Raw genomic sequence first — 25441 nt, forward strand, 5'->3', positions numbered from 1 at the left:
CAGAAAAGATATTATTTCCTTCAGAGTCGTTCACTCGCAGGACGGCAAAGCAAAACCTGAACCAAGCATCAGACTGACACTTTAAAAAAGAAAAAAGGTTTTTAGCTTTTAAACTAGCGTGACTCACTGTGTGTCTGTCCATACGGCTGATAATGACATATATTCATGAACGCTCATCCAAAAATACAGAAATTATTCATTCAAACTGTATTTTCTATATTTTTTACCAAACAAAGTGACACAGTACAATACAAACAAGCAAGAAAATAGTATACGTTGGATCAAAATGATATAATCTGTCCCTTCTCAACCACTATTATATTGTTTAAACTGTAAACACAGCTACAGATCTCGACTTACTATCATGATTTCTTTGGTTTTTGATTGTTGTTTGATTGTCTGATCTGATTTTGAGCTCAAATGTCAGTTGAAGTTTCAGTTTATATGTCATTAAAATGTAACACTTTTAATTGAAAATGCATAACACTAACCAAAAATATAAAAAATTAACACACACATGTCCAGCACATAAAACAGCACAAAAATATAAGATAGTAAGAAACAAACAAACAATCAAATAATCATTTATAATATACTTTTAATCAAAATAATATAACAGAATTTTTAATTTGCTTTGTCCCTTCTTGACCATTGTTATATTGTCTGTCATTTTAAGGGCCTTTGAAGACAGTTAAAGGTAATTTACAAGAAAAGCAGCTACATAAAATAATAAAGTGCTTTTATAATTTTAAAAAATGAAAAGCGAATAAGTCGCTGCAGCTTCTCGGGCCGTAATGTCAAAGTCTAGACACCCTAATGGCGTCCAACATGGGCTATTAGCAGCAATAGAAGGAACCGGTACTGGTCGTATTGTAATAGCTGGCGTGATGTCCTCAGATAAAAGAGAGTTAGGGTCACTTTGGATCAGAAAAGACTTGGAACCGGAGCCAGACTCATATCAGTACCACGGCCTCAGGATGTCTCTAAATCTTGGTTTGACGCATTACACTTTCCCTGATGGATTTTCTCTAATGATCAGCAGGAGGTGACACGAACAGGTGATGACATGCTGTGTGTGTGTGTGTGTGTGTGTGTGTGTGTGTGTGTGTGTGTGTGTGTGTGTGGCTCTTCCCTCAGGGGCCAAACTGCGGCACTCAAACAGAGTGCTGCTGTCACCACTGTGAGCCGATGTGTCACATCTCCGGGGAGCTGCTTCATCACCTGTGACATAAAAAAAACTGTCCGAGGCGTCTCTGTGGACACGCTGCTGTATTGTGTCACTGTGATACATTATATGGTCACTTCTGCTCTGCGAGCACGCCCGGTGAACACCTGCAGTCCTGCTTTGGGTGTAAATAGGGAGTCAAGGAATATCCACTTACGTCGTGGGTTCATGGGTTTGAAGGATGTTACAGGACATTTTATTTTACATTACAAAGCGAATAATGATAAAAACAAAAGATGAGTGTAATAATCTGAAATCAAAACAAATGAGGAGCTCGTATAGTCAAAATTTAAATGGGCTACTTGCATAAAATTGTACACACAGTTACAGATCTCCTCTTAATAGCATGACTTCACTGGTTTTTTATTTTGAGCTCAAGCGTCAGTTCAAGTTTAAGTTTCTTTGGCATTAAAATGTAAAACTTTTAATCAAAAATGCATAAAAACTAACAAAAAAAAAAAATATCAAGCCAAAAACATACATTTAAAAAAAAGTGTAATGGAGTGAAATGTGCAATGAAAGCGTAGAGTGGGAAAAAAAAAATACAAGATATACTAATAAAAACACTTAAACACATCACAAGTTATTGTGTATATGTACAACCATGCTAGCAGCTCTGTGAAACTGTACGCTGTTGGCTGGTTAGCTCGTGTGCTAGCCAGTTTGATGTGTGAGCATGCTAACAATGCTAATTAGCACCGAACACAGATGGAGACGTAACTAGTTTTGTAGATGTTTGGCATACACACCAACAAGGAATAAATACATAAAATGATCAACAAAAATAATTATGATTTAACCTCCCGAGAACCAAGAATGTTTGTGTAAAATCTCCTGGAAATCCATCCAACAGTTGTTGAGCTATTTCAGTCTCAGGTGGACCAACGGATTCGGCTGCTAGCACATCCAAAAATGATGTAATGTGATGATGTAACCGGGTTTATTTTTGTGTGTGTTTCTGTCAGCTCCTGTAAGGCTTCCCGTCGGGTGCTGGTGAGGTGTATTCATCAGTCTGACACTTTAATATTTACCCATCTCTGTCTGTGGGGAAGGTAAGACTCAGCCTGTGACTGCGGTGAATCTAGAAAATAGTGCAGAAGTTGTTTGTGCCCTCAGCCGCCAGCTGTCGTCTCATCGCAAGCGGGCCACATGTGTGTTTGTTTGATTAAAGCACATGAAGTCAGGCCATTAAAAGTCTTCTGTCAAAGCTTTGCTGAAAACTGTGTTAACCGCGATGAATAATTTAAAGACAACTATCGTTTTACTTGAGATAAGCTTGCTGCGTTGCCATGGTACAAATGCATGTATTATTTAACGCCCAGTGTGAGTCTCCCTGTAAGGCAGCTTACAGGCTCTCAGTCGTTTTTAGATCTGTTCAAACTGTGAGGATTAAACGTCGTAGTAATCCATGGGGAACAAACAGTGTGTCTGAGCCGCATGTCTACCTGCGAATGAGACGCGAGGAGCTACGCTGCAGTGTTTGTGGACCATGTGATGTGGCAGAGGTTGAGCAATGGAGGGGACGATGCTGACGGCGGGACAGGAGAAGCCACAGAAGCGGGTGAGGTTCCGCGTGGCTTCGGGGAACAGCGGCCGGGTGCTGAAGGAGATGTTCAAAGACGAGGGGCCCTCGGACTCCCTGGATTCAGACTGTACCAGCAGCTCTGACGCCGACCGGGCCAGCACTCCCTCCACAAGCGGAGATGTGCAGGGACACCTGTATGGATACCTGGGCTCCGAGCCGGACGACAGCGAGTGCGAGCCTGATGATCTGCTCATGTACGCGGGGGCCACCAAGGACTGGATGTTCACCACCAAGAGGGTCAACATACTCAGTAAAAACGGGACCGTGAGAGGGGTCAAGCACAAAGTCAGCGCCGGTCAGACGCTGTTCGAAAACCTGCCCAACTCCAACAGTGTAAGTATGTCTGACAGAGTTCTATCAATTAACTTCAGCTGCTTGATGTGTTCACGTTGTTGCTTTGCTCACAACACCTGTTCCCATCAGCGTTGTCCTCAAGTCTAGTTACAGGAAGGAGCTACATGTAGGTGCATGACTGGGATGAAAGCTCACAATAGAGGACACGGTCACAGGGCAATTAAAGTTTAATGATGCATCTCGTCAAGAGAAACTAATCAGGTTAATGAATTCTTGCCACTTCGCTTTCCCTTCACGAGGCAACCGTGTTTCTTCTCTGTGAGGTAACCGGGCCTGTGCGCTGATGCAAAGGTGATTCATGAGGTCGTGTCGAAGAAACTGCGTCTCCACAGAGCGTTCGGTCAGGTGAACAAACGGCGTCACCGCAGGCGAGATAAAGCTCCCCGTCGCGATTAGATGAGATTATCATTCATTTGGGCTGAAGTTTAAATACTTATCAAGGTCTCACCTTATCCCGAAGCAACATTTAGATGTTTGTTTTGTTTATCAATGCAGAAGTCACGCACAGGTTACAGTACCGCCAATAATGTTTTAAGGCGAGTCACAACTTCTTTGATTCAACTGTTTAGTCACAAGTTGTTTTTAACTGGTCAGGAAACAGTCTCAATTTAAAGCCGACCATCAGTAAGAACACTGGCTACTTCTATATGATTATTAAAGTTAATTTTGCTGTGTTTCACCTTATTGGATTCCAATTTATCTGGATTCAACAGGTGATACAAGTACAAATAATCTGGCATCCTGATGTGAAGTCATCACATTAAAGTAATCAGTCTTATATATCTACAGACACATGACCTTGTCGGCATGCATCCTGCAAACAGTTGTGAGTGAAAAAAAAGGAATTGGAATGAAAGAACGTCGACTCTTTCTTTCAAAATAAATGCACACGCTACGTCAACGCCTTCATCACAGGAGGCGGTGGTGCTCTTACCGCTTTTGTCCACAGGGGGCGCCAGAATCAACAAGACAGGATCGTTCTTGTAGCCACTTTAAGTGATTTTCAAGTCTAGATTAATTTCCATACTGAAGTAAATGATAACCAAAAGGCTATCTGGAAGAGAGGGGGAGCAAATACAAAATTAATCTAAAATCTACGTTATGTTTTTGGTTGATTATTGTAAATTGTACAAAAGATCGTCTAAAATAGTTAAAACCTTGTATAAAGAGAGTTGCCCGAACACACAGGCCTGAGTAAAAGAGGGTGTTAGTTAACATCTTTATTTAACACACTGCACATCATCTAAAAGCCTCACAAATGATATAAAGCATCTCTAGATATCAGTGTGACTGAGACAAGATAGATGTTTAATGGGAGCGAGTCGAAAATAAATATTTTGTGGTGCTATTTATCCGTGTGGGAAAAAAGGAAGGAAGCGCGGATCTGCTAATGGACGAGAGGCTTCATGGTGCATTAATGGAATTATCGGCGGAGCTGTAACGTAAGATATCTTAGCCAGCGAGCGTAGCGATCAATATCTGAGAGATGTTCCACCCCCCGTGTCTCTCCTGTCTTTACAAGAAACATGCAGAATTAAACATCACTCTGCTGGACCTGTCATGGGAACTTGAATTTACTGTAACTATGTGTCAGATGTTGGTTCAGTATTATTTAATATTTATATTTTATGTTTATAAGTCCATTTGTTTCAGAAAGAGGCACTGTTTTATTTGAGTGTGTCACTTTCAGCTTGAGAACAAAACTTTATCGAACAGTTTTAAGACATCAATAAACATCAACAGCCTCCGGGTTGATGAATTAATAAATAGATTCGGTGAGAAATGCTGTCGATGTGGATTTATGATTTATTAAGTGTTAACAAATCCATTAGCTATGTTTTTAGTAGAAAAGAGATGAAAAAGCTCAGGAAATGTTCCTACAGGTGAACTGAAAAGTGGAAAAATCACATACACAGACTATTTACTGACATTTTAAACTGTAATGTGCGTTTTACTGCTGCCTGGCAGGGTTTGATCTCTTCAGAGTCATTTTGAACCTTAAGGATAATGAAGAATATCTAATATCTTGGCGGGAAAGAAAGAAATGGTAAACAACACATATTCTCAAAAGGTTTTTTACTCATCTCCCGCGCTTTCTCCAGCGTCTAGTCTAAATGTCTCACATGTCAACAGTCAGCCTGATCTCTTGAAGTTGTTACTGCAGTAAAAAACAAAATGAGACACATTTTCTATATCATCCAAACAGCACAGAGGACAAATCCGTCTTCCTTCTTCCAGACTGAGACAAAGTCCAGTTTCAATCAAAAGCATAATTAGTTACAAATGTGCTCAAATGTTGACTTTCAATTTTGTTGCGCAATCATCCAAATTTTTCCCGCCATTATTATCTACTCCGTAATCACATAAGTTGAAGGCTGTCCAAAACATTTGAATAATAAAGGTATTTCGTCGTCACATCCACGCAAAATAAAACCCTTGTAATCATCATCAACCACATTCATGATTTTCTCTCCCTCCTAGATGGAGCTTGCTCTTGAGTTTGGCCGCATCGTGATCTACACCACGAGCTTCCGCGTGGTGAGGACGACCTTCGAGCGCTGCGAGCTGGTCCGGAAGATCTTCCAGAACCACAGGGTGAAGTTCGTGGAGAAGAACATCGCCCTGGACTGCGAGTACGGGAAGGATCTGGAGGAGCGGTGCAAACGCGTGGGCGAGCCTCCTTCGTTACCGGTCGTGTTCGTCGACGGACACTACCTCGGGGTCAGTTGCTGCCACCTATGCGATGATCGATATCTTGCACATCCGCGGCGGGTTCATTAAACGTGGTGTTTAAACTTGTTTTTTTGCAGGGTGCTGAGAAAATACTGGGCATGAATGAATCAGGAGAGCTTCAAGATCTTCTGACGAGAATCGAGGTTTGTTTTCAATCGCATTATCAATAATTGACGGCGGTCGAGCGGGCCGTTTCCCTCTGAATCCAACGCTAAATTCTACACGTACTGATGTTGAATTATTCAGGCGTTTCCCGTTGGATTTACCGAACAATGCGATATGCTTTGTAGCCCATGTAATATTAAAGCCTGGCGTAATTATAAAGTCATAATAAATTAACGCTTTATGTCCATCAGGTCGCTGAGACGAACGCGGTGCGAGCGGGAGCAGTCATTTCGGCTCACCGGTCATCAATAAAACATGAGCAGGCTGCAGCGCGAAAGACGCAATCACATCAATAAGTGACCATCAATAATGGAGGGGCTTGTTATCGATTCGGCCTCCAACACGTTTTTGTTCAAACACGCCGACGCAGAGCACGTCGCTCTGTGCTGCAAACTCACATCGTGTGAGCTGTTCTCTGCTTCGTGCCGCAGCAGCAGCAGAAGCAGCGTCTGCCACGCGAGCGCTGGCCTTTTCTCAGGCCTCCGCTGTAATTTGCAGCTCAGACCAAACAAAAGTCCTCATAAGAGAATACAAAGCAGCGTTATGACATTTAAGTCGCGCATTCCAGTCACTGCCGGCTATTAAAAGCGCGTCGCAGCGCTGAAAGGTCATGCATTCACTGATCGGGACAGAACTGGCGTTGTTGTGTTGTTTTTATATCCGAGGAGTTAACGCGGAAGGAGGTTGTGATAAAAAAGGGAAGAGAAAAAAACACTTTTAATCGCTTTCTTTTCAAGAGTTTGATGAAAAGATAAACAGCCGCTTCATGTCAGTATGCTAAATACGTGGCTACAGCTACAGGAGGTCAATGAGCAGGAGGCAGCGTGGATTTCTTGAAATGTCAGCAGCAGCTCGGAAGCGTGTTGATTAACTGGTTACATCTCGTTTGTTTAATCTGTGCAAAAAACAAGAAATTGCGTTTGTTTTTTTGTTTTCAGCAATCATGTAATGTCGGTAGAATAAGAAGAACAGGAAAAGCTCCTGTTATTCCACTTTGGGAGTGTTCATGTTCATGTTCAGGTCCTCGTTGTCACATGATTTGCCTATACGATCTACTTTTGATGTTCCAGTTGTTAACAAGTGAAACCAGACATCAACAAACTGCGTGCAGCTCCTTTAAAATGGCTAATCTTTATGAGGACCTGAAGCGCAGAAATGCAAACGTATTTATGGAAATTGAGGTCCTGCAGCTGTATCTGTATTGGATTAAACAAATGGGATATAACATGTCCTGACAAGACAGTATGTGAGTATTCCCCAGACTGTCAGATTATATCTTTAAAGGTGCAGTATGTCTGAATTTAGCACCTTTTGAATCCGTACTCGAAAATGTTAGAGGGCGGCATATCAGCAGAGGAACCGCTAACTGCTGCTAACTGTAGCTGCTAACTGTAGCTGCTAACTGTATGTGGATCAAGACTGGAATCTAGGTGACATAATTAGTTACAAATGTGCTAAATGTAAACTTACAATTTTGTTGCGCCATTCTCCAAATTTTTCCCGCCATTATTATCTACCTTGTGATCACATAAGTTGAAGAATGACCAAAAAATGTGAATAATAAAGGTATTTCGTCGTATTCCCCAGACCTTCAGATTATATCTTTAAAGGTGCAGTATGTCTGAATTTGGCGCCTTTTGAATATGTACTCAAAGCCGGCATATCAGCAGGGGAACCGCTAACTGCTGCTAACTGTAGCTGCTAACTGTTGCTGTGGATCAAGACTGGAATCTAGGTGACATAATTAGTTATGTCACCTAGATTGACATAACTCTGTGCTAGTGGGTCATTCTTCACCATTAGCACAGCAGCTTTGGATCTAGATGGGCCAGGGCTAGCTGGTTAGCATGCTAACTTCAGTAGATACCTTCATCTTGTGTTGATACCTTTGGTTGATGTTTGATGTCTTTCTTCTAGAAGTCTCGCATATTGCACCTTTAAAGTTTTAAGTTTGTTATTTCTACCAAATTCGGCGTCCAAATTGAAACCTTGGAGGCTTTTCTCAAATAATTAGATCTTTAGGACGATAAAACACAACTGTATGAATTGACCCTCTCTGTGTTTCTTTAGAGGGTTCAGCATCCCCGGACGTGCCAGACCTGCGGCGACTTCGCCTTCATCCCGTGCCCAATGTGCCATGGCAGCAAGATGTCCGTGTTTCGCAACTGCTTCACGGATTCCTTCAAAGCCCTCAAGTGTACTTCCTGCAACGAGAACGGCCTGCAGCCGTGTGTGAGCTGCAGCCGGTGAGGATGTTTAGTGCCTGACCCGACATCCTCGCTTCCCGTCTCCGGGACCAGAACACAGGAGCTTCAACTGGACTGTATGAAACGCAGCAGGACTCTTCCTCCACGGCCATTGATAGTAAAGATACAAAAAAAAAAATGAATTTGTAATAAAAAATCTGTGAATTTGTGGATTTGGCGTTGACTGACTGGGTCTACTGGGTAAACACGTCATGAACTAGTTTGACCTCTCCTAAGCTTGTTATTTAATTAGTGAGGAGGCACCGTCATTAACAATGTTCCCATCACTAATCCCATATCAGACGGAGTTTAGGATAACAGTGATGCAGCCAGTCAGCCAGTAGAGGGCATGAAACTGGGCTGCGGACCACCAAACTAAACTCAAACCTGAGATAAATCCTTCAAAATGCAAAGATACACTCAGTGGCCAGTTCATTAGGTACACCTTCCTTAAACTAATTCAGTCTAATACAACAGTTCTGTACATAAACAGCCAACTTACACACTAAAAATTCAAGTAAATAAAGGGAAACAAACACAGTTCGACCTCTTTAATAGCACATGATTGATTTCTGGTCAACATTACACATGAAATGATCAGCTGACCGACAGAAAAAACATTGATTAATCCTTCAAGTCGGTTTTTAAAATCCTACATTTTCTGTTTCCCAATTCTCATTTTCATTCTTCTTTTCCTCATGATAGTAAACTGGATGTCCTAAAGGGTTATTCCACCAATTTTAAACATTGAAGTGTGTTTATTTATTATTCTGATAAATTGCTTCCAGTGATGTCACTCAGTGGCTTAGTTGCATTGTGGGTAATGTAGGCGGCAGGTTGTGAAAAGGAAGAAGAATGAGTGGAATATAAAAAGGTGATATCTCCGGTTCTGCTGTGTTGATTTTGATCGTTTGTTCGTGAACTGTCCGTAATGAGTCCAGCAGTGTTATAGGAGTGCAATGCCTACATTACCCACAATGCAAGTCAGCCAAACAGTGACGTCACCGGAGGCAGTTTATCAGATAACATTTTTCCCACATACGCAGTCGTAGACCTGTAAACACACTTTAATGTGCAAAATTGGTGGAATTACCCTTTAAGATTGACGACATTATAGATTTAAAGATGTCACATGTGGAATTTTATTATTTACCATATCAACATATCAACGAGGCATTAACACAAAATCAGAATAACTGAACAAACCAGCTGTTCTCAGAGGAAAACACCGGAGAACACTGTCTGAAGCTGGAAAGGTGGCGGGGTCCGCCACGTATAAACAAAGTGAAACAGTGCCAGGCTGCGTCGTCCTTTAAGATCAGTTTGTTTATTCAGTCATTAAAACAAAGGGAGTTTGATTATTTAGTTTGTTAAGGCATAAAAAAAAAAAAAAAAAAGAATCAATGAAAACGTCACTTTTGATTAAAATGTCTTCCTCAGAACTACATCGTGCTGCTTTACCAAGACAAACACACACAGACAGACACACATCTAGAAGAAGCTCCAGTTTGTGTAGAAAAAAAAGGTTAAAAATCGTTTCCACTGTGCAGCGAACACAACATCTTCTCCTGAATGGATCCTGGAAGCAGCCTCAGAGCAGCTCCAGTTCATCACAGACGTGTTGTCTGTAATTCGCTGCTCGGCTCTGTGACTTGAATGTGAGTAGATGCACAACCGGTTCGATCCTGAAGCAGCATCCAATACCAACGTCAGTCACTGGTCGGTTCAATAATGCATCTGCACGCAAAGGGATTTTAGGTTTACAGTGAATAATTCAACCCCGGGGGAGGAGAACTCCGCGCGTTCCTGTGGCTTAAAAAAAAAATAACAACGCATCTTTAGTTTCTCAACACATCTGCATGCAAATTAAAAGACATTGGAGAAACAATCCATGCCAGAACGCACGCTATCCTCCGCGTTTTTTGTTTTTTTTTCTCCGGTGCCGTTCCAGCGGGTGATGTCATTCATTGGCTGCCATCCAAGAGGTCAGAGAAACGCAGCTCGGCTCTCTACGCTGTCATAGCCCTGTACAATGCTGCTTGAACATGATTAGACAAGGCAGCACTGTAAAGAGGCTAAAAGCGTAGAGCAGGGTGGTGGTGCTGGTGGTGGTGATGATGAAGATGACGATGAAGGTGACGATCCGCCATGAAGACTTTCTCTCCCGCACCTGTGATTGAAACAGCAAAACCAGATCGATTATTCAGAGAGAACAAAAAAAAGAGAACAAAAAAAATACCACGGTGCGTAAAAGTCACCAAAAAAAGGTGAACGAGGCTCGGTCCCCTGCGTGGATACATGGGAGGTGATTACATTTGCTGCACAACAATCTCGTTGCTTTAATTCAATCCCGCACCGGAGAGTGATGGGGTTTGGGGATTTTTATAACCACAGGCTCGTGGTGGTGGTGGTGGTGGTGGTGATGGAGGGGAGGCTGCATGAAAAATCTGAGACCCCAACCGTGCAGCAGGTTTACTGCGCCCCCCATCTGTGGGCTGCTGGAGGTGAAAAAACAGGATGCATCGAAAAATCACACACACAAAAAAAAAAAAACCCCACATCTACATTTTTCTTCTGTTTTTAAATGAAGATTAGAAGGATTATGAACGTGGAGGCGTGGATGTGATGTGCGGGAAGCTGCGGGATGTGTTGTTGGTTTTTTTTTGGTTTTTTTTTGGTGGCGTCTCGACGCACGTTTCCTTCACAACAACGAGCCCAATCAGCCCGATGATCTTATTTCTCTTAATGAACGTGCACAAGCGTTCTTCCTCTTCTCCTTCTCTTTGTGAGGAGGGGGAGACATGAGACAGGACAACACGATGGGCAGTGGCACTGGAGCACAGCTGACTCGGGGAATGATATGAACAGAGACATGACACTGATATATGCGCGCAACACCCAACATGTGAAGATACAACATTCAATGGTCTTAAAAACCTGCAGTGGAGTTTGTCCAGCATTGTCTCCGCTCTCCGGGGTGTCGCCGAAAAAAAACAAACAAAAAAAAACATTATTTCAGTCGAGTAGTCTAGCGTGGTCCAGCCGCGGTGCTGTGCGTAATGTTTTGAATGGTCGGTCAATGCGCAGACTGGTTGGGAAATGACTGTTTTTATTGACGTCAGCGTACAGGCGAGTCCCCCCCCCCCCCCACCCACCCCCATCTCTCTCTCGTCCCTACAACTGCACCATCTAATGGACTTGGGTTTACATTCCAGTCAACCATCTGAGACCCTGAGCAGGAAACTAGGCTTCCATGAAGGGAACGTCTGGGCTGGAACGTCTACCTCTGCGCGGTTCCGGACGGGTTCAGGTGACTTTAAAGGTGTTCACCCCAAAAATGACAAAATCAGTCGTTCAGTCCCACAAGTGCTGATGGAAAGTAGGGTGAAGTTTTAAAGTCCACAAAATGTTTTTTAACGTGAAATCAGCGTTGTGACTTTCTCTATATTAACTCGAGTTGATGGGGACTTTAACAGCTCCCTAAAGCTCAAACGATCATGGACAATAAACTAGAGGTGCTGCAGAAACAAGGCTGTAACATAAGCCGAATTAACAAGAAGGCCCACATGATTAAGAAATCATCAGAAAGAGTGCTTCACAAAGTTTGTAAAGTTTCTGTTAACTCAGCAACTCCAAAAATTGAGCGCTTTTCTAAGGGAGTCTGGGGAATTGATCCCTCCCTCTTCACCTGCTAGCTGTAGCTGGTGTGGTTTCTAAAATTTGCCGTCTGCTGCAGTGCAAAATATTCCTTGGAATGTTAATATTTATTAATGACAATGAGATTAATGAAGTGCATCATTTACTGGGACATCATTATATTGGTGTGACCCCTACACACTAACTGTGACTGCCCTCCAGAGTTCCTGTCCCAGTTGTAATCCAAGTCCCCAAAATCCAAACGCTCCCGCTGAAATAAAAACACATTGATTGAAACCTTTTTAAACCCACTTTGGGGAGTTACTGGAGGAACTTTTTAACAGCAGAAAATAGAGGCGAGGTTACTGAAAGAACCTCTAATAACTCACAAAGAATTTCCTCAAGGATCTTTTTCCTCCTCAATCAAATTTAAAACGTGATCATTTGACGAACAGTTCTGCTCTTTGTCGGACGCTATGTTTACTGCTCGCAGAGAGTTAAATGTTTTTTGTTTTGCTGTAAATCTCCAGAAATGTTTAGTGGATAGCAAACTTAATTCACCTTTTTGATGTCCATGAGGGTGTCATAACCGAACGTGTAGTTTTGGGTGAACATATCCTTTAAAGGGTGCGATATTAAAGAATTAGCCACCTCTCGAATACTCAAAATCCAGGTAGGGAACATCTTGAGACGTTGACAGTAAATTCCTTTATAATGTTAAGGACGTACACTGAGGAGAGAAAAAGAAAGAGATCCAACAACAAGACAGAAAAAAGGAAACCAAAGTAATTTAATAAATTATTTCAAATTTATTCCAACTCCTTCAGCAGTGGCAACATAGTTATTATAACCAAAGGGAAAATATTACACTATTAACACCTTCAAAAATATATATGTCCAACCAACCAACCCCCCCCCAACAGATGAGGTGAAATGACTCCGGCCCTCCTGAAGCACAGCGACATGTCGAACTGTGTCCACGCTGCAGCCGAGACACCAGGCGCAGGATGAAAAGTAAAAGCAGTCAGTCGCTGCGTGTTTTTATAGAGATTACAGCAGAAACACCGAGTAGGAGATTATTCAGCAGATTATTTGGTACACGTACTGTACAGGGTGACGTCATGGACGATCTGAATAATGACATTTTATGATGAGAGTACAAATGTTACACTTCAGTGTGACTCAGGGTGATTTAATGCGGGAGGTGTAATCGATTCCTGGTACTGACCTTTAACAAGTGATGAAGTTATGTGTGACGTCACGCAATTAGACCATAATCTTAAAAAATCATCCGTTTGTTTGTCAGTTTAACAGCAGACTCACACAAAACTACTGAACGAAGAGTCCCGGCCCAGAACAGATCGCAGTAACTTGTTGTGTGGATCCTGATTAAGAGACGGAACCAGAAACATTTTCATCAATTTCTCAGGTGATAACACATGGATCTATTTTAGGTGAGTAAGATCTGATGGGAATCCAAATCCAAATCTGCATCCCGCCAATTTAAATGTGTTTTCTTTAAGGTTTGACTGTGTGAATATGGATTCTGCGGGGCCTTGGCGGAGGTATGCGCTCTACTGAGTGAAATTTTAGTGTTTGATATGTTTGATAACAGGTGCAATAATTAAGAACTGGCCATCTGTTCAATTTATTCTCAAAACAAATAGGAGGCAGCGCTAACGACCGCTAACTGTAGCTACCCTCGGCTGGTTAGCGCAGTTATCCGTGCAACTAAATCTGACAACTAAATTCTTACGTACTGCCCCTTTAAAAAAAAAAGAGCGGTACTGTTCATGGATCTCAACCTCATGAAAGTGGAGTGCAGTTAATTCTGTCGCCGTGCATCGTGTAATGTAATTGTGAATTAACAGATCTGAATGTGACTCCCTTCGCGTGTTAGCGGTGAGAAACAGGAAACGTACGACACATCCTGCATTAATCATCACGAGTCACGTCATCACTTCACGTATACGAGTTGTTTACTTATGTTAAAGTGCTGCCGACGTTTTCGTGCTGACTGTGGAGCTCAAACACTCGACGAAGCCGGTCGGATTCGGGGGCTGGTCCGTTTGTTTGGTACATTTTCTCATCACAGACCATTTATTTACACCGTCTGTAAAAAAAAATAAAATAAAATAAGGGGGCAAAGACATTTCGCATCCTTCCAGCACTTCCATCTTTGGAACAATACAATCACTAATCCGTTGATAAGCAGCCAAACTCCCAAGACAAAAGTTACCACACCTCAAATTTAAGGTTTGGAGCCGGCACAGAGGGAAGTGAAGTAAAAGAGGGATGCCACCACCTGTAATGTCATTTATGGGCTTTTGTAAAGATGAACATGTGGCTCATTAAGTGCTACTGTATTTAACATCAGCTCACTCTTCAGCTCTATTGTATAGATCAAATGAAAAGTCTCTATTACCTTTGAATTTGCATATTCTTCTAGAATCGCAATAAAATCTATTCATAAATCTCAAACGGAGAAGCTGCAGCAGCGTCGTGCCGTCTGCACTTCCTCAGTTTTTACATTAAAAGAAAAAAAAATTCTGACGTCTAGGAGTTAAATAAGTCTCGTTTGAATATGTAACTCTCAGGTTTCCTTTGTGCTAACGAAGGAAACACTATCACCGTGACTCAAGCACAAAGTTAAAGTAAAGTCTAGTAAATGATACTGGTCCTGGTCGTGGTATTGTTTCTTCTAGGAAGTCGCGATTTCAACCAAATCCAAAACACATTCAAGGTGGAATGTGACTTCAAGCCAACAACCGTAAGACTACACTGCCGTATCTGTGTGTGTGTGTGTGTGAGAGAGAACTGCAACAGAGATTTAAATTTCTCTTAAAATTAAAGAAACACACACTCTTGAATGTGAACGCGGCTCTCTGGCAGGTTGAAATCTCAGAAACTGAAGCTCAAGCAGCACAAAGAGAGCAGGATCACAACGCGGACGTCGTCTTTATGGTTGTGGAATATTCTACAGTAAGACTCGATGACAGAGGTGGAGGTGTGTATGTGGCGGTCAGGATGGGAGGCAGATTGTGGAGGCGGGCTCGGCCCTGTTTGGGTTTTCCTCTCGCGGGGTTCTTCTGGTTACAGCAGGATGCTCCCTCAGCAGAGACCCGACGGGGATTATAGGATCTCCAAGTCTACGTGACGAACCTCCGGGTTACGTTGCTACAGAGGAACAAAACAGGGTGAACACCAAATCAGACAGTTTCCTGGTATATTGTGACATCAGACAGATATTGATTTTGAAGAGTTTACAGTTTTAGTACCTTGAGTTCTTTCTCCAGGCGGTCCACCTCGGCCCCGAGGGTGTCTATGATGTTCTCCCCGTGTTTCAGCATGAAGTTCTCCAGCTCCTCCGGGGTCTTTACCTGCTGAATTTCCTGCAGAGAGAAAAAAAAACCCAAAACATTTTACTTCGTTCCTAAAGATTTAGTAGTTTAGTAGATTTAGAAGTAGTAAATGAAGTTTCATTACATGCAGGAAATCTACAGACTTGACTGATTGCTTTCCAGTTATTAGTCCACCTCATGAATGTTCGTGGAAACAAAGATAAAACTGGCAAAAAGTTTTTAATTTTCAGCGGTAATCACCCGACAACAAGAATACACTTTGACTTGATATTCTATGTGGCCAGTCAGAGTTTTTTAATTGCAATATGACACGAGAGGCTGAGCTTTTTACGTCATCAGTGGCAGTGATGCACTCAGCAGGGAGACGGATAGATGGAGAAACTAATTAGCATTAACAAAAGTCACTGTGCAAACTGAAGTGCGCAGACGACAATTATGTGAAATGCCTCCATCAATCAGAAAGCACATGAAAGCTTAAGAGTCAGGAAAACGACAACATTTTCTTCTTTGACACCTTGAAATTGTGATGATGGCATTAAGAAGAAAAATGTAACCGGCCTTCAATCTGTTTTAAATGGTTTTGTGATTTCGGTGATTTGTTCCATGTGTCCGCGCCGAGCACATTGTTTATATCCTCCCAAACATCCCAGTATTAACAAACAGAGAACGATCAGAATGTGAAGTGAGGAAGGACTTACGGTGAGGATTTGGTCAATGTCTTGTTTTTCCAGATAAGACCGCGTCACCACTCGGCCGTCGAAGTCAACCTCCGCCTTGAAGCGCACTTTACTCAGTCCCAGATCAGTGGCCTTCACGTCGTGGATGGCCCTGCGCATAATAACACGAGACAGGTTAACTAACATAACTCAGATTAGACTTCAGCAAAGAACAAAAGATTGTAGAAGTAAAAGGAGAAGCTGATTTTTGACTTCCTGTCATGTTCATGTTGTGGCAAAGACATTAAATGACGGCTGCAACTAAAGATTATTTTCGTTGGCAATTATTGTCTTAAATAATCAGTCAGATGTTTGGTGTAGAAAAAAATGTGAGAAATTGGTGAAAACGTTCTTGGTGCTTCCCAAAACTTCCCAAATATGACGTCATCAATTGTCTCGTTTTGTCCATGACTGAGAGATATTCAGTTAACTGTCATAGAGGAGTAAAGATAAAGAAAATATTAACATTACAAAGAGGGATTCTTAGTTTTTCTAACTTTTTCTTAAAAGTTACTCAAACAGTTGAATCGATAATCAAAATCTTTACGCTGTGCGTTAAGACAAGTAGATAGCAGAAAGTCTATTTTAAACCTGAATGTTATCCATTAACATCAGTTGACCTGTGGGTTGAGTTGGGATTCACAAAACTGATCCCAGACCTGGTTCATGTTTTACAGCCGTGCAGGTGTGTGTGCATGTACATGTGAAGTGTGTCGTTGCTCTTTTTGCTGACCTCACAGCGGGGTCGTTCTCGAGGAACTCTGTAAGCTTCTGTACTCGTTCGGCCTGTATGGAGCGTCCCAGCAGGGCCTCTGTGTTCGAGTAGATGAGGAAGGATGAGACGGCGGCCAGCAACGTGCCCACGCCAAGAGAACCCAAGCTGTCATAGGTGGGGTTACCTGGGACAACACCGGCAAGGTGAAAGAGAAACTTTAGAAAACTGGGTGATTGCCAACACTGAAACTAGAGACCAAAGTACAAATACACCGGACAGAAAGATTATCCAGAGAGTAGCAATAAAAGAATAATAAATCATTAATTGCATGACTTGGTACAATAGAATAATAGTAACTGAGCTTGTGTCTTTTGTTCACCTGTGAGTGAGGTGAGCCCCATGCAGCCGGCAGCCATGATGACTCCTAACACAGCAGCAGCGTCCTCCAGCAGCACGACGTTAGTACTGGGGTCCCGACTCTGCATTACTGCGCACACAAAACAATTCAGGAACAAGTTTAACACCTGAATTGAAAGTGATACGCATCAACATTACTCTGATCTGGGGTTAATCTACATTACATTGATATTTGTTGTCAGATATGTGTCTTTAGCACCATGCTGGGTTCCTGTTTTCCTAAACAAGTTTGTGTGAATGACACCGTTTCATTTCACAGTTTATGTAGCTTGCAGAAATATCATAAGATTTGAGTTGTACACACCGTATTCATAAAAAGAAACTCCGTTCTGACGGGCGCTCTTCTTTATCTCATTGACGGCTACTAGTAACGTTGCTGAGGAAGGAAAATAAAAAGATATTTCATGAAAAAAATCCACATTCTGTCATGAATGTCATCAAAAATCTACAGTTTCATTTTCATCACCGACCTCCTTCAGACACCAGAGAGCCCGCCAAAATACAGTAAGCCTGCAACACAGGAAACGTGACATGTTGGATCTTTGATATTCTTTATGTACATTGTGCGCCAGACAAAAGTCACTCACCCATAACAAAGATTCGATTGGTTCTGGGTGCAGCAGTCCCATGATGCCATGGTACCAGGAGAGGCCTGCGCCCATCATAAAAATGCCCACACCACTAATGAGGGAGGCGATGTAGCGCATGTTGGAGAAGCCGTACCTGGAAACAAAGAACAGCTGGTCACAGCAGCTGAAACCAGAACGGCACACAAGCTGTTTACGAAGGACTGATGGCTACTGCTGTGATTAGCCATCATGGAAAACTGTTACTTAAGCTGTTATGACTTTTTTAGAGCCTCAGATTTTTGGTTCATGGCTTTAATCAGGGGCGTCACTATTTTTCCCGCCACCAGCGCCTGCGTCCAAAGAAGAAATAATAGCACAGCTAGCTTACTGTTAGCCTGCAGCTGCAATTCCAGATAATTCTCCTGTCTGCACGAAGATGACTGGAAGTAACTCCGACAGCGTTGTTGATGTCGGGCTTGTTATCTTTTTCAGAGATCCTTTATTGATTTGTTTCAAAAGAGAAATCTCTGGACAGTTTTGAGATACTGAACTAACTTTTGTTTTTTTTACTGATGAATCCCCCTGAGGAGGTTTTTTGTTGTTGAACTCTGGGATCTCTATTTTTGGTGGATATTATCTGAGCTTGCCAAACACTAACCTGCAAAAACAATCAACAGGGTAGGTCAAGCTGTTAATGTGAAAATACTGTACTTAAAATACATTTTAAAAGAATAATTTGAACATGAAACGAACCAATTATTTGACTATTGCCTCTACACAGAACAGAGCGTACTCATAGTGCTGCCATTTAAAGTTTCAATGGAGAAATAAATAAATCTGGGACTTTTGAGAAACTTGACACTTTTAAAAAAAAAGATGTATTGGCTATTTCATGGATACTGACAACATATTTCTAGGATATGGTTGAAAAATGGTGGTTTCGTTTATTAACTCTATGATTTTCAATATTGGAACAAAATGTTTTGCTTCCCCCTGTTGTTACAACGACCTATTTTCCTTTTCTTTCATTCCTCATCTTCCTTCTTTAACTATATAGTCAGTTGCGGTTGCTTACGGGTGGCCCGCGTCGGGGTTGCGGACAGACTGGCTGATCCCCAGCGCGAGCAGAGCCTGGTTGCAGGTGTCAGCCAGGGAGTGGATCGCCTCGGAGAACATGCTAGCTGATCCAGTGTAGACCCAAGCCAGGAGCTTGAAGACGAAATTCAGCCCATTGCTGAGGAGAAACAAAACAAGCAGATGAAGCACGTGTAGGGCGATGAAAGATCAGATCATCTAGCAGCTGATTTAATGGTTAGCCATGCTTCTGACTGCAGTGGTCCAAAGATTTATAAGTTAGCGTGTACTGGAGATAAAAACATTATCTAAGGGACAATCAGGCTTCTGTAGAGAAGACAGTCGAATTTGTCTGGAGGTTAAAGTTTAACTGAATTACAACATCTCTTTTCCACTCATCCGTTTGTACAATATTTGAGCTTTTCTGTTCTGATGCTCACGAATCACAGACTTCACCCCGAGACTGAACTCCTCCCGTACCGAACACTAATTGAGTCCTGTGAGTCTTTGTGCAAACGCAGTGACGGAAACGTTTTGCTGTTCATGTGACTGCACATGTCCTCTTAACACAATCATCCTAATCCAATATACCTCATGTGAGAAACGGTCCTGTGCACTCCCCAATACGAATGTTCACATATTTTAGATCTTTATTACTCAGTAGAGCCCGACCAATGTATATATTGATTGGAAACTTTAATCAGCTAATATTCACCTGTCAGAGATTTATCAGTGTCACCATGTATGTATGTTTTATAAGATATAATAATGCTTGCGGTCAGTGTCAGCTAATTTCAGTTCAGTTTTTGCCTTTAGAGGGAAGTGCTTATTAGTTATTAGTCATTTTTATTCCTCATACTTTTGGTCTCATCTTGACAACAGCTCAAAATGTTTTAGTCCATGAAAAGTCAGACATGTTAGTTAACTTAAATGTTTAAAAAATGACAAATACTACCATGAAAATCACACAACTGCTAAGAAATCATACACAAATACCCTCCAAATACTGCGGTGTAATCTTAGAAACAACATTTCTACTAGATACAGTAGTAATTGTAAATCATGCCAAGTTACGAATTTGCCCTCAAGCTTTTTCTGGTCCAGACAAGAAAGTCTAAACAGATTACAGGAGCATTATTACAAGTTCCTTGTCCAAATTTATAAAATTGTGGGGTATAAATTACAACAGCAACATAGTGGGAAACGGGTCTGAAAAGCCAATTACAGATTTATTTTTTTTACACCATACAAGCCTATAAACAGCCTTTACCATCAGTCACTATCTGTCTTTGGCTGTCTGCATTGAGGGTTATCAAGTTCAGTTTCCCAAAATGCTACACTCGTCTGACATGCTGCATCTCGTAACTCTGCTGAGAACAGACTTGTTGTTTCCTCTCTAATCCAATACCTCCTGCTGTGTGTGTGTGTGTGTGTGTGTGTGTATAAAGTCCCAGACTGCAGAAAGACTTCACAACATTCAGACTGAAGACTACTGAGAGTAAAAAATACTTACATGCAAATAGCAACCATGACTACTTTTCCCGGCCCTTGTAGAAATGTTGCCCTCTTGCCTGATCGAGGCTTCATGAAACAAAGAAAATGAAGCATATAGTCTTTAAATATGGAGTCTGCAGTGTGCCCACTCGAGCATCTTACTTCCTCTTTCGTGAATTATTCAGCTCTCACCTTAGTGTTTCCCCAGAAGTCTTTGTACTCCTTCAACAACTGCTGATTGCGGAAAACATCTGGAGGGCAGCAAACAAGAAACACAACCAGTCAAACCACATCAACAGTTCAACAGACCAGAAAACTAATAACATGCATACAACAACCAGGTAAGTTATACAAATAACACATTTGTATTACTGTCAAAGCAGGACTAGGTTAAAACATTAAAGGAATAGAGATACTGGTAGATGTATTTTGTTAAAGTTCCCGTGAATTTAACATCAGTGTTTTAATGTTTTTATCACGCATGTCTTGCTCTAAATATCACCTTCACGACAATATAAAATAGATTTGTGAGTCTATTTAAACTGTATTTTAGAATTCAACTTCCAGCAAAAATATTTTAAAATGTTGATGAATCATCCTATATTTGGGAGCATATACAAATTTTGCATTCATCAGCGCTCTGTTAATTTTTTTGATGTTACTATGGCTGTATAAAAATAAAAATGGCGCCTCCAGCTGCCTGTTTTACAGGTAACACACCAAAACAAATGGAAATCAGGATGGCGTATTTTTGGAGACTAAACCCCGGTTCCCTTCCTACAATACTTGACCACACACACAAACTAAAATTAATTAATCTACACGCTGTAAATTTAGAGTTGGAATAGTTTGCAACTGAAGTGCCTGTAAAGATGGACCGGTGAGAGTCTGTGAGTTCAGCATGAGGACGTTTGAGCTTCCTTTTTAAAGATACACCGACACTTTAAAATTCACATGTGAGGTATTAACTTATGTATTTTATATTGTGGGACAAAACCTGAAAATCTCTTAAGCTTATCTTTACCAAGGGCCTCGTTTCAGACATCTGACAGAAAACACAGATGAGACGAGAAAACTGGAAGACTCAAAAAAATATGAAACTTCCACCAGAATGTGAAAAAAGACTTTTGTTCTAAGACCAAATCTTTAGTATTATATGTTCACAAAGATACACATTTAGCCAAGGAAGTATATAAACCCACTCTCTTGTAACTCCCGCTCGACTTCTTTCCTTAGATTTCTCTCTCGGGCCAGAGCTTCATGGCTTCCCCACACGTCTATTGCTCTGAGAGTCACGGAGAGAAACAGATGAAATAACAGAAGTTAGAGAACATATCAATAAAAATTGGTGGTTCGAGCAATAATTTGCTTGAACACATATTGTATTGTATTCTTCACATTTCTTCAGGTTTAATGCAGAAGGGTGAAGAACTAACTTTGCCTCCACGTCTGACCGCAAAAAGACAGTGAAAGCCTCTGTGTCGTCGTGGGGGCTGCGCCTTCGGATCTTTCGAAGCTGTTCCAGATCACTGGGAACACACGAGGGAAGGGGGTCAGAAAAAGATTAAGGACGAGCAGCGTTAAACGATGTTAGGCAGGCTAATATCAGTTAATCACGACAGCGTGTTTACTTATTAACTCAAAGGAATTTGAGTCGCGGTCTGAAAGCATCACAGCTACTGCTGACTAAAGGTTTCACTGACAGATGGACAGACATTAATTTAGCTCTGCAGTGATGGTATACGGTCTAATGCTGCTGTATATACTGAATAATTTAAACATATTAGAGATTGTATTGGAAACAGTCGCTACCTTGGTTTGAGGCAGAACTCATTCATGGCTCTGACTGCGGTGATGAAGTTGTTTTGAGTGTACTTCGCTCCATATTCCCTTTTCTTCAGGACTGCTCGAACTTTATGCAACAACAGAGAGAAGTTATGACACAGTGGTTTCATCTGTTTCTGAAGAAACTGAAACTATAGGATATAATGAGAGTTTCAATATTGTTGTTCATTACCTTTCACTTGAATAGTTTCAGCTTTAGTCAGCCCCTGAGGTGTCGGCCCTATCAGAGGAGATATTTACAAATAATGATTAAAGCAAACTAAAGTCAAAAGTCTTCTGGGAGACTGAATTTTTCTCAACATCCCAACTTACCAGAACTATTTCCCGGTTCTGGTGTTGTCAGGGCATGCAATTAAAAAACAAAAAAAAACAATAGCAATTTTAAAAAGGAAAATAATAAACATTAATATACACAATACAAGACCACACAGACAGACATCCTGTGTTTCCCCCCCGCGGTAAGAATATCACCACCACAGATAGGTAACATGGTAAACTGAACATTATAACCTTGACCTAGTGTGTAGAAACCGCCCGTTTATCATGATCAATTACCCCAAATTAACAATGAGTGCTGAAAAACATTTACTGCCATAGAACCCAAACAAAGCAAGGATGAATGTGGGACAAATATGCAGAATCTTCTTAAAAAACTATTTTATTTACTTGTTTTTATGTGAATTCACCTTTTTCAACGGATTTGTCCTTTTACTGCTCTTAGTAAGTTTACCTGTTCTTAATTCCTCTCATGTGTTCCTTTTTGTTCTGTTCATACTTCCTTTATTTGTTTATCACCCTTTACTTGTTTGTACTGCTCTTAATCTTTTAATCTGTTTTTAATTCCTCTGATGAGATGTCTTCCTCTTATCGTCCTTTATTGATTGTAATCTTTTACCTATTAGTATTACTTTTCCTCTCTTTCTTTTTCTATGATCTTACTGGTTTAATGGCTTTTTATTCCTTTTACTTTTAATGGTTTATACTGTCTGTTTGTGTTTGTGCATTTTCTGTTTTGCCTTCTTGTTTTAACTCACCTTAGACTCAACTTCCTAAGTTTCCTGCTTTGGCTTTCTTGTCAAATAACTTAGTGAACTCTGTGTTTAAAGGTGCTATATAAATAAAATTTTTTTTATTATATTACTATCATATAAATACCCCAAATTACTTTTTGCTGCCACTACTACAGCTCATTTACAGGAGAAACACTGAACATCAACATGTCAACAACTTCTGCAGTATTAGTACACATCAGCTCTTCACCTGATGGAGCCGGGGTGGCTTTAACCGCAGCAGACAGGACCTTCTCTGCTGACGGAGCATCACCTGAGGCTGACTGTGGAGGACCATCTTTACTGCTGCCAGAGGTAGAGTAGTAATGCACCTTGCCCAGTCCTAGAGAGGCAACACGGGAGTCTGGGAGGCTGAACCACAGGCTATGGATGCCTCCACTCTGCCAACCTGAGCAACACAATGTGTGATAATAGTCTGATTGTGCACAGTCAACAAACACTAATACTACCAGGAGAAATGTGTCATAACATTAACACACTCCTCACCGTGACACTGCTTGGGGAACCTCGGGGTCCGCTGGGACAGAGGCGCCCTGTGCTGCAAGGAGACCCTGCAGAGGACGTGCCATGGTCTGTGGGCCAGGCTGGGGAACATCCTCGCTGTGGCAGGGCTCGGTTCTGAAGTGCAGGAACTTGCTGTGCGGGGTAACAGATAGCCCGGTCACTGTCATGTTTAAAGCTGGTCAATGTGACTCGATATCGGCAGAGACACCTCGTCCAAAGACAGTCTCATCACGTTAGCATGGCTACAAACAGACTAATATCTTTAACTCGACTGGCATGTGTGTCCAACTGAAATGGCTGTCAATGATAATCACTTGGCTGGTCAACTAATGCCTTCGCCGGCCGGCTAACGCTAAAGCGCAGCTACAAGCTCAACCGACCCCGGCGGCTGTGGAGCCACAGACTCGGCTAACCTAGCTAGTTAGCTAGCTAGCAGAAAGCTAACATTGTCATCCGGCGTCAGTAACAAGTGCTGTATAACATTTTAATTAACTAAACAACACTGCAGCTGGCTACTGAGTACAGACAACGTTATTCATGAAAGCCTTTACCTTTCTACGGTGATGTTTGAGCAGCATAGTCTGTGTCCATTTTGAGAATCTATGACAGGACTGATGTTAACGCCGCTATGGACGCACCGTAAGTGCTACAAACACACACACGTGACCTGTGACACAGACGTGACGTCGGCGGTCTTCTCGCGAGAATGTAATCAGCTCCACTGTTATGTCAACTTGTCTCGCGATATTCATTAAACCGCTGTGCAAACAAGGTCATTTATACCCAGAGTTCCCTTCTCCTGTCTCTGCTTCATCATGCTGTCCACATCAAACAACAACAATAATAATAATAATAAGACCACAAGAATGAAAGTACAATCTGTTTAACTTATCTTAAAACAGGACTATTAAATATTATATATATTATAGATTACATGCTGCATCAGCGCCAAAGTAGCTCTTTTTAATATAGTTCTTTTTTATTGACTATCACATGTAAAAAAAAAATATTCTAGTAATTAGAAAAATGTTTGATATTGAATCTGATTATCAGTCGACTCATTTTTACTTTATTCCGTCTTAGGAAGTTTAATCTATGATAATGTAATATATAATGTAATATAATAATTGTTTTGTATTTGAAATCATAAACACTTAAGTGTGTAGTATATTTGGCTGTCAAATAATTGTAAGAAATAAACTTTATCGAAATAGCACCTTTCTTAAAACGGTTACAAAGTTCTTTAAAAGTGACTTTAAAAAAACAACGCAAATAAACGGCACCAAAAGAAATTAAAAAAATTACAAAAAACTGTTTGAGAAAACATTAAGAAGCCAGCAACAATTCTAGAAAAATGTTTTTAAATGTAAATCCAATTTAAAAAAGTCTTCTTATAAAGATTTGTTTTTAAACGTTTTTAAAAGTGGCATTTATAGCAAAGGCTCCGAGTTTAGTCTGAACATTTATTTATTTAGTTTCTTATCTCTACAATATTCCAAAAGTCTATAACTTTTTATTCACTGTGGACACCATTGCATCTGGGCCAAAAGCAACGTTGTTATCACACATGATGACTTGACAGAAGAGTGTCTCTTAGCAGGAATACAGCTCCCTCTGCCTAAATATGAGAAGTACTTCATTCATTCATTCATTGCCCAACCCACGTCATTGAAAACAGAGACAGGGAGGGGCTCGAGCGAGTCACTGAATGAAAAGGAAAATCACGCCATG

At 41.2% G+C, this 25441-nt stretch overlaps 2 protein-coding genes and 1 long non-coding RNA gene across 4 annotated transcripts; 1 reads left to right on the forward strand and 2 right to left on the reverse strand.

Moving 5' to 3' along the window:
* Positions 1-2183: 2183 nt before the first annotated feature.
* On the forward strand, positions 2184-8481 carry grxcr1a (glutaredoxin and cysteine rich domain containing 1 a). The gene is made up of 4 exons (XM_030395354.1): positions 2184-3143; positions 5646-5885; positions 5975-6040; positions 8133-8481. The coding sequence occupies exons 1-4, from the start codon at positions 2739-2741 to the stop codon at positions 8310-8312; spliced, it is 891 nt and encodes a 296-aa protein (XP_030251214.1). The 5' UTR covers positions 2184-2738; the 3' UTR covers positions 8313-8481.
* A 363-nt stretch (positions 8482-8844) lies between these two features.
* On the reverse strand, positions 8845-11377 carry LOC115568245 (uncharacterized). The gene is made up of 2 exons (XR_003981354.1): positions 11246-11377; positions 8845-10478 (listed from the first exon to the last, which is right to left on the reverse strand). It is a non-coding gene; the product is annotated as an uncharacterized LOC115568245 (long non-coding RNA).
* A 1353-nt stretch (positions 11378-12730) lies between these two features.
* On the reverse strand, positions 12731-24418 carry slc30a9 (solute carrier family 30 member 9). Of its 2 annotated transcripts, XM_030397044.1 has the most exons (19): positions 24262-24418; positions 23693-23842; positions 23397-23594; positions 22449-22466; positions 22309-22356; positions 22104-22203; positions 21728-21820; positions 21494-21576; positions 20484-20542; positions 20311-20378; positions 18799-18957; positions 17742-17877; positions 17625-17664; positions 17459-17530; positions 17117-17224; positions 16756-16921; positions 16005-16134; positions 15223-15336; positions 12731-15121 (listed from the first exon to the last, which is right to left on the reverse strand). In XM_030397044.1, the coding sequence occupies exons 2-19, from the start codon at positions 23799-23801 to the stop codon at positions 15077-15079; spliced, it is 1746 nt and encodes a 581-aa protein (XP_030252904.1). In that variant the 5' UTR covers positions 23802-23842; positions 24262-24418; the 3' UTR covers positions 12731-15076. The 2 variants fall into 2 exon arrangements, with proteins under 2 accessions (XP_030252904.1, XP_030252905.1); XM_030397045.1 differs by lacking the exon at positions 22449-22466.
* Between the last annotated feature and the right edge of the window lie 1023 nt (positions 24419-25441).

Source organism: Sparus aurata, chromosome 18 (assembly GCF_900880675.1).
Source record: "Sparus aurata chromosome 18, fSpaAur1.1, whole genome shotgun sequence".
In the NCBI taxonomy this organism is placed as follows: Eukaryota; Metazoa; Chordata; class Actinopteri; order Spariformes; family Sparidae; genus Sparus; species Sparus aurata.

Bases quoted from the DNA above. Each gene is read 5' to 3' on its own strand.
- grxcr1a (XM_030395354.1), top strand. From the start codon at position 2,739: ATGGAGGGGACGATGCTGACGGCGGGACAGGAGAAGCCACAGAAGCGG. The intron at 3,144-5,645 runs GTAAGTATGTCT...TCTCCCTCCTAG, and splicing joins ACCTGCCCAACTCCAACAGT to ATGGAGCTTGCTCTTGAGTT. The intron at 5,886-5,974 runs GTCAGTTGCTGC...GTTTTTTTGCAG, and splicing joins TCGACGGACACTACCTCGGG to GGTGCTGAGAAAATACTGGG.
- slc30a9 (XM_030397044.1), bottom strand. From the start codon at position 23,801: ATGTTCCCCAGCCTGGCCCACAGACCATGGCACGTCCTCTGCAGGGTC. The intron at 18,958-20,310 runs GTAAGTATTTTT...GTTTCTCCTCAG, and splicing joins GTCATGGTTGCTATTTGCAT to CAATGGGCTGAATTTCGTCT. The intron at 17,225-17,458 runs GTGTGTACAACT...TTGTGTGCGCAG, and splicing joins AGTTTCTTTTTATGAATACG to TAATGCAGAGTCGGGACCCC.